The sequence below is a fragment of the Eleginops maclovinus genome, chromosome 8 (genome assembly GCF_036324505.1).
Source record: "Eleginops maclovinus isolate JMC-PN-2008 ecotype Puerto Natales chromosome 8, JC_Emac_rtc_rv5, whole genome shotgun sequence".
Taxonomy (NCBI): domain Eukaryota; kingdom Metazoa; phylum Chordata; class Actinopteri; order Perciformes; family Eleginopidae; genus Eleginops; species Eleginops maclovinus.
In genome coordinates this window covers 5,158,043-5,169,621 of record NC_086356.1, presented here as the reverse complement: position 1 = coordinate 5,169,621, position 11,579 = coordinate 5,158,043, and the positions used below count along the sequence as shown (strand labels likewise).

The 11,579-nt window shown below is 42.3% G+C and overlaps 1 protein-coding gene across 2 annotated transcripts in view; it reads right to left on the bottom strand.

Annotated features, from left to right (window-relative positions):
- Positions 1 to 237: 237 nt before the first annotated feature.
- dpysl2b (dihydropyrimidinase like 2b) overlaps positions 238 to 11,579 on the bottom strand; it is a 29,540-nt gene continuing 18,198 nt past the window's right edge. For both annotated transcript variants that reach the window (XM_063889962.1, XM_063889963.1), the window contains exons 6-14: positions 10,671 to 10,751; positions 9,968 to 10,036; positions 8,401 to 8,521; positions 8,118 to 8,274; positions 7,898 to 8,039; positions 7,497 to 7,667; positions 5,722 to 5,901; positions 5,366 to 5,531; positions 238 to 4,046 (exon numbers count right to left, since the gene is read on the bottom strand). In XM_063889962.1, coding sequence (XP_063746032.1) covers positions 3,955 to 4,046; positions 5,366 to 5,531; positions 5,722 to 5,901; positions 7,497 to 7,667; positions 7,898 to 8,039; positions 8,118 to 8,274; positions 8,401 to 8,521; positions 9,968 to 10,036; positions 10,671 to 10,751 — 1,179 coding nt within the window. In that variant the 3' untranslated portion in view covers positions 238 to 3,954. The remainder of the gene's footprint in view (positions 4,047 to 5,365; positions 5,532 to 5,721; positions 5,902 to 7,496; positions 7,668 to 7,897; positions 8,040 to 8,117; positions 8,275 to 8,400; positions 8,522 to 9,967; positions 10,037 to 10,670; positions 10,752 to 11,579) is intronic.

Sequence of the window (11,579 nt, the reverse complement as noted above, 5' to 3'; positions counted from 1 at the left end):
AGTTCAGATCGAGAGCTTGGTGTTAACACCTGAATAACAGATTACTACTACTACAAATATCATTGCAGTCATTTGGTTTGCCTCTCTTTTTATATGATCTACAAAAACCTAACAATAAAAAACTCTGAAAAAAGGTGACAGATTCATTATGATAAAGGTAGTAGCTACCCTTGAAATGCTATTTGTGTGTTTATTTCACGAGCTTCAGTAACAAAAGAAACAGATTGTATTCCCTTTTTCTCATTTTTTTAATTGTTTGTTGACCTTCTTGTTTGTTTGTTTTTTACATCACCATCCATGGGATTTGACTCTTTTTCCATACTTATCAAGCATCCCAGAAACCCCACAGCCACCGAGACAAATACCATCACACAGTTTCACTTTCACAAGGGGTGGGGTTGGGTGGGGGCTTACAGAGGGGGGGCGAGAGGGTTCGGGGGCAAGAAGGTGTTCAACAGCAACAAAAGAAGCTCCTCTCAGCCTGCAGCAGGTTGCGTACATACATATCACTCGTATATCATTAGCATAATATGGCATAGAAAAGCATTCAAGCTGACAGAGCATTAAAAAGGAATATAAGTGTGTGTTTTAGTGTGTGAACGTCGAGGAGGCATGGGACACGGGGAGGGGATGCCGGTGTTGACGGATGTTTTCATGTGAAGTCTCCAGGCATGGGTGCTGCATAACAGTAACTGATGTTTGGCGGGGTGTTTGTGTGTCAAAGTCTGTGTTTCGTCTATAGTCTGCAGTGCTTTCAACTCTAACTGATTCCCTTTTAAGCAGCAGGGGGTTCCAAGCAACTCAGCACAGGACTATGTCGAAATGGTGCTGAACTGTCACAGAATAATAATAAAAACGTGTGTGTGTGTGTGTGTGTGTGTGTGTGTGTGTGTGTGTGTGTGTGTGTGTGTGTGTGTGTAAAGCTGTTTCTAATAGCGCCAGGTTGCGAATGGCAACCTCCGATCTGGCAAGCGTTGCCATGACAAACAAAAAAGCAGACCCTGCAGGAGTGGAGGGGTCGGTCGCCCCGGCAACAACACACATTAAAAGAGCCCAAAAAAGGGAGGGAAGCAGGGAGGGAGGAAGGGAGGGAGGAAGACGGATAAAGACAAACTGAAAGGAAGGAGTGACGCGGAAAATACAAAAAACCCAAGCAGCATGCTATAACTCTCTCAAGAGCTACACTTGCTGCCAAATTGTATTTGTGTGCTGGACTTCGCCTCCAAAATCTCCACCCACATACTTTCCCGCCCAAAGCAGCAGAGAAATACAGTGTAGTTTAGACTAAAAGTAACTGGTCAAATCCCCCTCTCCTGACTGACAAAAACCCTGTTGTGTGATGAGTAAGTTGCCGTGGAGATTAAGTTTCCATTTCCCATTCCTATCTTACTCATCTTTGAATGCTTTCATTCCCCCTGCTGTGGATTCTTTAAATACATACACGCCATGCATAACACTGACACACTTTGCCTTCTATAGGCTTTCAGTTAGATCAGAGGGAAGGCTGAAAAAGTGGGGGTTGAAAGCACAGACAGAGCAGTGGTGTGTATCTAACCTACAGTATGCGTGTTTGTGAGTCAGGGGCCAGTAGCGCTAACGCTAGCTCTTATGTGCTGCTATAGCGACAAGTAGGTCTTAACCACTCTGTTGACTACATTAAGTCTGTGTAAGTGGTCTACAGAGTTGAAGAAACTGGGGCCTCATTACAGAATAATATCGAAGCACTGTCATCGGCTAGCTAGCAGTGAGCGCTAGCTAGCAAGCAAGCTAATTGCTAGTGAGAGCTAGCCAGCGTGTAACCATGGAGGGGGAAAAAGACAGGGGTTCAAACTCAGAGGCAATAGTCTTATTTCGATTAGGATATGAAACCCCATCATTTTGGTTAGTTTTGTTTAAAAATAAGTGTGATCACACGGTTTGAGTGGCCTTTCGTGTGTCATGTTTGATCTGTCCCGTTTTCTTTGGCATACAGAGCCGACAGCTAGCAGTGCTGTTTATCTAAAATGAAGGACAGGGTGTATGCCATCCTAACTTAGTATAGTTCTGTTAAAAGTAAAATACTACATTTCAGATAGGGTTTTTATTTCCTATAAGTAGTTAGGAAACATGTAAGCTCAGATAAGATTCTGTAAAGAGGACCCTGATCCCTCTTGGGGGGATGGGGGGGCTGCAGAGAGACGGTGACGGGTGGCTAAGACCTCGTTGACACAAGAACAAAAACAGGAAATAAGTTGCCTGGCTTAATGAAAACCAGATCATGTAAAGAAAACCAAAAAAAAGAACGTATGAGTGCTGCACAGCCAGAGCGATGTCACGTCCACAACAGTAAGCAGTGCTGTACAGGAGCCTGCTGTGCGTGTCCCATTCCTCACACATTAACACTGCACAAAAGTACATTAGCTCATGTCTACTTTCAAGCGTAAATCAATAGTGCTCAGCCCTTAGGCACCTAGTTACAGAATGACACTAAAAAGCAGTTTGACAACAAGTTAAAAACTCTAAAACATTTCAAGATATCGAGCATTTTTCGTCTTTTCAGGGGCTCTACCGGCAAGATAGGCCCTTTGAAAGCACAAACTCTGGCACCTTTGAATCGGTTTATCCTCGCAATTTTACATATATATTTTTTTAATCTTACATCCTTCACTTACCTAATAAGAATAACAAAACAAGAAACAAACTATCAGTACAACTTCTGTGGGTTCAGGCACATAAAGAGTAGAAAAGAAAGAGGGATTTGGATGAGTATAAAACAGTCACATTTGGAGGAGGAGAAACATTCTGTATGTAAATGCACTGGTTGGTGATGGGACGGTTAACGGCTGATTTGACAGCTGTCGATCAAAACCGTTATGACAAACCGGAGGATTATGTAGCAGTGAATGGCACCTTTCTCGCACCTCTAAAAGATCTCTAATAGGACGGCATTAAGAGACAATAAGGCAAGGAAAGGTTTGAAGTGACAGCGAGTACAACTTTCTCGTTCCTCCCTAAATCTTTCCTACAATTCTCCCACTTAACAATGGCCTAACGCTTAAAGAAAACGAGGCATAAAGCTCTATTTACTACCTGCCAAAGCTCCTTCTCCTTCTAACACTCACAAGCTCTAAGGCAGCTGCCAAATACGGAATATGTTTTTTACTTATATAGCTTAGCAAAAGGGAAACATGAGATGAGAGCCAGTGCAGCCAGAGTCTATAACCCAAATAAACCTTAAGACCGTGGTCATGGCTAATAATCAATTTGAAATGGATCGCAGTAGTGTGTGATGGATGGCTGTGCACTGGAAACGGAAGCAATTCAAATGCAACACAGTACAAATCACAGATTTTTGAAAGAAGTCCTCGATTTTTGCCTCCTGAATAAACTGAAAGACAATTTCAATCGTCCAGTTTGACTTATTCAAGGAAAGCAAGAAAAGAAAATAACAAATCTAGTTTTGTACCAATGCTCCATTTAAACTACTCCCAAAATGAAAAGAAACACAATGGACATCCCGCATGATTTAATGTTCCTCTTCTCTTAATTCAGTCACACTTGACCCCCCTTAATAAAACAACAACATTACAAACATTAAAAGAATACAATGGCAGGGAGAAAGTACGGTATAAAAAACAAAAACAATGCAGTCAAAAGTGCTCAAATAAGGAGTGTTTCATTTTTTCATCATATGAGGCAGACCTTTTTTTGTTCTTTTTGTTTCTAACTGTGTCCTCTAGGATCCAGTTTTGGGGAAGGAGGAGGAGGAAGAGGAGGAAGAGGAGGAAGAGGAGGAAGAGGAGGAGGGCGGGTAGGTGGTTAAGGAGGAGGTGAAAGATGGAGGCTGATGGATGGCCCGGTGCTGTGAAGGGTTTGGTTCCCGGTGTCGTTACGTGATTTTCTCGACCCCCTCAGCTCCTGTTGGCCAACCCGTCCTCCAGTCTTTGTGTCCTCCTGAGTGGCCGAGGGCGGACCCTAACCCAGGCTGGTGATATTGGCCCTGCCGCCGGGGGGGGCTACGATGCGCTGGGTGTTCCGGCGAGGAATGTTGTCGTCAGTCTGAGCACCTGGGAGATCAAATAGACAGATGGCTATTCAAATTATATTTCAGTAATTTGGGGGGAATTCCATCAATTTTACAACTGGTTCATTGGACCTAGTCAAACCTGCGGAAATCAGAACCCATTTACTTGCATGTGAATCCAGGTTAATGTCTCCATACACCTTAAATGATAGGTCATTTTTACCCATATTATGTAACAAAGTTATATAAATACCTAACAACTACAGCATTTACCGCATGGTGTGTCTATTTTTTCGCACCTGTTTTGTTAATCAATAACAGGAGAGAAAATAATTTAGGTAAGACATAGAATCAGGTATCCCATAAGGTGGTGGGAAAATGTATTCCATGCATTATTTCACTTAAGAACTGTGTTTAACTAAACATATGTAAAGTCTATCAGAAATCTTCAAAGTACTTTGATTTATCCTGCATGAAACGGGCTTTTGTGACAGTTGCTCCATTTAAAACTAAAGATAAATAAGAAATATATTAAAAATATTTACATGAACACAGGAATGGAAATGTTTATGAATAAAAAGGAAATTAAAAAAGGAAAATAATAGATATACATATTTATATAATAAGAAGTTTACGTAAATTGTCCAATGAAAGACATTGAACTACAATATATAACATGTATTTTACAATATATACACATTAGTGTTTGAGTAATAATAACATATCATTGCTGAATTGCACCGCCGAGCAGGCAGGGTCAGGGGAAACAGTGATGGAAATTAGCTGGAGGTCAATAATGTGACTTCACATCTCAAAGTTTACTTTAGTTGAACTCTTTATAGATTTCATGTAACCCTGCTATGAGAGAATCCATTCGTTTGCAGTGACTCTGCTCCGATGGATTGGATTTGGTTCAATGTTCTCTCTTATTAATGCTGGTTTGGCGGAACGCTTTACGTTTCCATGTGCAGAAATAGATGCTGACTGGTGTCCTTAGTTCACTTTATAGATGTTCATGGTACCAATAAGCGGCACAGAAGTGTAGAGTACAGAAGTGCAGCTTCTCTCATGCTGTGTACTGCAGATAGACGTGTGCAAAATAGAGGTTTGTTATTCCACTTTGGTTCATCAGCCATGTATTTATAGATGTTTAAAAGTGCATTTCTTTATTTTAGTTGTTAATTAAGGCGATTGTAAGTAAACAGCGCCAGGGTATGGGGGTTATATTATAAGCGAATAACTTAGAATATTCAAGATTAAAGTAAATTCTTTATTGAGAAACAAAAATGAAGATCACAGTGGTACATTGATGTGAGAAAATGATACATTTACAAGACAAAAAAACAGCTGATTAGAACTGACCGGAGAGGCTGAACCCAGACTGGTGCAGGTTACGGACGGGCTGGTTGGGCTGCTTGGCCGGTGAGGTCTTGGCGGAGGAGGCAGGAGTCATTGTTTTAGGTGTGACGGACACCTCGCAGACTGGGCCGTCATACAGTCCTCTGGGTACACCCCTCAGCTCAGCCAGCTGGAATTAAAACAAAGAATCAGACGCAACAGTCATGGCAAGAAAATAGGCAAGAAATATCTGTTAAAAGCTGCTTCCCACAACTGTTCTAAAAAAAATTTTTAAAACATGTTTTTGGTTGAATGCCTCTTTTTGAGGAAGCCCTTGGCATGCTAAAATGATTTGAATCCAGAAAACTTGAGTACGGTACCCTGCTGCGAGCTTTTATCCTCTTGTACACGTAGTCGGGGAAAGGCTTGCGGGCCACAAAGCGTCCCGAGCCCTCGATGGTGTGGAGGTTCCCTTCCTCCAAAACGATCTTCCCCTGGCTGATCACCACCAGAGGCCCACCGCGCACCTCCGTGCCCTCAAAGATGTTGTACTCCACAGTCTGCAGAGGAGAGGAAAGATAGACGTGAGTGTGAAAATGGAGTGTGAACACACGAAAGACAGTACAGTACAAGCAAGCATGATTTTGGGCCGGAGTATTTGACATTTTTTCGATTAGTTACTTGAGGATTGTTGCACATTCTTGGCCTTTCCGCAATATAAAGAAGTGATTTATGGTTTTTTCTTTTGTTTTGAGGCAGCTGGGAGTTCTCGTCTGACAGCAGACAGTTGTGCTCCTTTACAGGTTGTACTTAATCTACTAATGAAGATAAATCCTCACAGAAACACATTTAAAGCTGATTCATCTCCAGCGGATTTCCCACCATCATCATAAAGATTTAGCCTCGTGCTGTATCTGGGAAAGTTGCCGCTTTAATTCACATATTTATCCTAAAAATCTCCTTCAGATTTCCTCTGGAAACTTGCCACAGAAATGTTGATGCACTTCCCAGTTTGTGTGTCCACAGATGATGCTTGCCACTGTGTGAAATTGGCAGAATGTCGATGGATTACGGTGCACTTGTGAAAGGAGCTTAACTGATTTAACTTGCACGGAGATGAAAGTGATTCGCTGGGCAAAAAAAAAAGGCCTGATGTGGTAAACAGTCCTCAGTTCTCAGGCCAGAAGAGGAAGAGGAAGGAGATGAAGGAGCAGGGTTCCTGTGAGGGGTTTGGCTGTTTGGATGTGTGTGGACAGGGAGGGCGGGGAGGTTGCTGTGTGAAGAATTTGGAAGCTGCGTGAATGCTCTTTCCTAGAAGCTACTTGAGCTGAGGTCATGGCAAGCTGGTGGAGTCTGAGGGCCTGAAATGAGATCATCAGAAGGCCGGGCTGTCCTGTAACGCACACACACTCATGCATTCACACACACACTATAAATGGGCAGTTTCTCCGTTGAACATTAGTCAATTTCTCTGACCAAGCGGAATAAAAGGAAACTAAAGAACATGTACTTAAGCATAGAAGTCCGAAGACATACACAGTATAGGTCTCTGTGACACACACACACACACACACACACACACACACACACACACACACACACACACACACACACACACACACACACACACACACACACACACACACACACACACACACACACACACACACACACACACACACACACACACACACACACACACACACACACACACACACACACACACACACACACACACACACACACACACCAAGTTCCCTGGCAGATTTTAAGGATGACATCACTCCCTTGACGCCGTGTGAGGCCCACACCCTGTTCAACGGTCAGACATGGATACAACCAAAAGCGCAGAAATAAATGAGTGGCTCTGATTGTCCTGAGAAATATAAGATGGATTCTAATAATCAATCAGATCTCACTTATTTGTAGGGCTATTGCTACCTGTATTGACAGCACCAGTAACCTGAGAAGCTTTGAAAAGAATCCTAAAGCTACTACACTGAGAATTTCCAAATGTCTGACTCAGGATTTATCAAAAAAAGACCTGTGGGCACAAACCACATAACAAATATACACATGTGGCTTCAATATCTGACGTCAGGTGGCCTCAGCATGTGTAAATATTATTAGTTATGAAACTGAGTGAAGCTGGTACCGAGTTGTGGGTCTTGGCAGAGATGATCTTCGTGACGTCGGGGTCCCACAGCACCAGGTCAGCGTCTGAGCCCACCGCGATGCGGCCCTTGCGGGGGTACATGTTGAAGATCTTGGCCGCGTTGGTGCTGGTCACTGCCACAAACTGGTTCTCGTCCATCTTACCCGTCACCTGGAATTAATCAGAACTGGGAGTGAGGATAGAACAGGAGCCACTTCCATTTAGCCGTGTTGACCTAATCTTCTCCGTGCCATAACTTTTTCCACATGTTTAAATCAATCATTCTTGCTCAGTACGGACTTTTGTGTTCTTCAGTTACAGCCATTTGCTTAAGTGTGCTATGATGGATATGATACCCTACCATGGGCTTCATTGGAAAAGAAAAGTATAAATATACGTACCACACATTTGTCCCAGATGATAGACATCCTCTCCTCAGTACCATTGACCCCTTCAGGGATCAAGCTGAAGTCGTCTTTGCCCACGGCACGCTGGGCGGTGTTAAAGGGACAGTGCGCACTTCCTGTCACCTGCAGGTCACCGCTGAAAGACACAATTAAGTTGTCACACAAAGTCTAACTTGTCATTAGGATATTTCTCACAGTTTGGATCCTTCCTCACCAGGACAGCAGGGAGTTCAGATAGTCTGGAGTGGTGGGGTCGGGGCTCAGGGGAGGGGAGGTGACGTAGGCCGCTGCCTTGGCCCAGTTCTTGCTCCAGTAGTGAGAGCCGTCTGTTCCCAGGCTCGCAGTGATTGGCTCTCCATAGACCACAGTGCCTGCAATCCCAAATATGACACCAGTTACTACACTCCTAAAGTGTGTGTATGTTGGTGTCTGTTTCACGATCATTTGTCAGACAGTTTAATTAGTGCAGATGTGATTTGTGTTTTTTTTAGTCTCACCCTTCTTCCTGGCCTGGGCGATGACATCAGCAGCACTCTTGCTCATCACCTTGGTAATGTAGAGAGGGCAGTTGGTCTGATTGGCCACCGTCACAGAGCGGTTCACAGCCTCCGCCTCCACCTGCACAAGAGAGGGGACAACAGAAAGTGGAGGGATGATATTCGTTTGTATACCGATAACCACATCTCCATCACTTCTCTTATAATATAATCTCCACAGCTCTTGCCGTTTCCCCAGTCCTATATAAAATTCATAATTTCTAGATTTCCGAATTTCTCAAGAATTAAATATAAGACCAATACACAGATAAAGTGTCAATCAAAGTGAGTCAAACTGGCTTCATATACAGCCTTTGGACAACAATTATTAAGGGAATAGATCGATAATTATGACATTAGACATTAGCTATAAAAAAGAAAAGGAAAGGATGTCACTCATTTGAACACTAATTATGAAACAACTGGTTAGCTTAGCCTAGCTTAATGACTAAAAAACAGCTAAAGGAAGTGACGTATTGTACATCATGTTTACTCGTTTCTGAACTTGTTTTCGCCATTAAGAAGGATAGGATAATATCTTAGGTAGTCCATTGAGCTTCGGACGAGTTAGGCTAGTTGTTCTCTGGATTCCACTCTTTATGCTAGGTTACGCTAAGCTAAGCGGCTTCTGACAGGAACTCTTTATTTATAGTAAAGACATGGCAAGAAAAGCAAAGAAGGATATTTGCCATCATTTATAGTGTTTTGATGCTTTAGTGTCTCTAAAATCTGTTTTTCATCCATAGCAACAAAAATAAGGTAAACTTAAGATGATCTTGGCAATTTATTTTGAACAGCGAGATGTCAGGATAATGGTATTTCTATGACACAATAACAAAGTGTTCAAAGAAGTAAGAAGACTCTTTTCTTTTGGATCATGCTGTATTGCCATTTTATGTATTTTTGGGAGTCCTTTTGGCTTCTTATTTCTTTGACGTTTCTAATAATACTTTCAATAAATCAGTGAAATAAAAGCTTGGAATACAATCAAGATTTGATTAACCTAAGCAGGAATGGCTCTGTCATGTCAACTTCCTGCTGGATGATGAGTAACCCTTCATTACTCATGTTAAAGCCACAGAGGACAATACATGCAATTTATTTTATTTTTATAAAACCCTGCTTTAGACGAAGATGAGGAGAAGACGAACAGTTTGATCCTCAAACCCAGCTGACATACTACATGTTTCAATCACTACTTTGTTCCACCATCTGAACGTTCATGGGTAACAACCATGATTTATGTAAAGGATATGCTCTGTAATGCCTCTGTGTTCCCAACAGGAATTTTCAAGCAATATATATGGAGGTGGATCAGAAGCGGATGTTAAAGTATTTGCCAAGGCAGCGAGAATCCCATGCGTCAGTGTAAAACTGTCAAACAACGTAAAGCCAACAGCTGGGCGGCTTGGAAAGGTCAAATACCCTTGAAGTGAGGGAAGGGACTCAGGAGATTCATTGATTTCTCACTTCCCAAAGTCAAACCAGATTGAGGTGGTCAGTGTCAACAGGGCTGAATCGGTCTTACCTCCTCAGGGCGGCTCAGCACGTGTCCCTCAGGCCCAGTGATCCCCTGCTCAAGGATCTTCTGCTGCTCCTAAACACAAACAAACAAACAAATCAGCCTGGAAACTGGAGATACTGAGTCATGTTCATGTGCATGCATCGGCACTTAAAGCTGAATACTTCATTTGTTAACTCAATGGCAATTTTAAAGGCAAAATCCAGCAGAAAATGCTCAGTATATTCATGTCTAGGTATTTTTTCGTATTGGCCAAACGGTGATACTACAGCTGTGTTAGTCACACGACGTCATAGGGCCCAAAAATACCTTTTCCTATTGACTAACACTGGGAAAGAGACCTCTATAAATGAGCAGATCATTTAACCTTGAACTACCCAGTTCAACACTTGAATAGCCTTTATTTAAATCATCACGTCCTAGAAGTTGTGAAATGCACTAAAAGTAGAATCCAAATCCTATTCATTTAACTGAGCTGAGACCAGAAGTAAAGCTGGTGTAGCGAAGCCAAATGGAGGCAGGCGTGGAAAAATAAAGTATGCATGTTTATGGGTCCAAATCGAAGTATTTATGTCCTTGAGTCACAGCATTTTGGCTTATTGTTCCACTGAGTAACTTTAACGGAAATGAACAGGGCCCCGCCTCCAACGCTGTCTCCAGTTCTCTTTATGCATCCTTGGTCCAGCTCTTATGAAGTGAGATGTCGTACCTCAGCTACAATGTCTCCATTCTCAGCGTGCACCTGGGCGATGGCTCCCAGATCTCGGATCACACTGAACACCTCGTACACCTGCAGCGAGAAGGAGACGCAGTTATGATCTGGTGCATGAATGCAACTTGGAATCTGTTGACACTAATCCTGAAGTCCCAATATCATTGATGAAAAGTGAAACATGGATAGATGTCTTTAAATGCCTTTATTTGGAAATTGCCATGGCACATTTGTTTCACCGTTTCTGTCTAAGCTTCTCTTTCGTATTGATTGTCTATTTGGGATAAACATGGAATAGGGTGCTTGGGCGTTGTAGAGAAAGCATGCATAGTATGTTGTCTCCCCCATCTTTTAAAAAGGACTTTTCCATCACTGTGTTTTCTGAGGAATAAATACAGAATATATTTGCCTTCCTTTAGTGCCAAAGGGGCCTCAGAAAAACCTTTTTCATCGGTTAAAAAGGGTTCTGTTTTTTGTTTTTGTCAGAATCATTGTCAAAGTGCTTTTCAAGTCCTAACCACAAGAGAGAAAAATATTTGGATTTAACTTAGAAAAGGGGAAACAGAAAATCTCAGTCGCTTCACAAAGCTTTTCTACACTTCTGACACGATTCAGTTTTCCTTTTTTTCTTGTTGTGTATTTCTATTTTTGACCATGTTTGGGATGCCGATGTCAGCATGACATTTGAGGTTTCGAAGGAAAGAATACTGTTACGCTGAAACGAAAGAATAGACCCCGATTTCTACAAAGTATCTCTCACACTCTGATTGTTTATCAAGCCATGCGATAAAATCAGGGACTGTAGGGAAACTGACGAGTTGTTCAGTCATCACTTCCCAAATGCAAGACGCTTTATAATAAAGACTTGCCAGAGATTGTCACCCGAGAACAAAATGGTAATCTCCT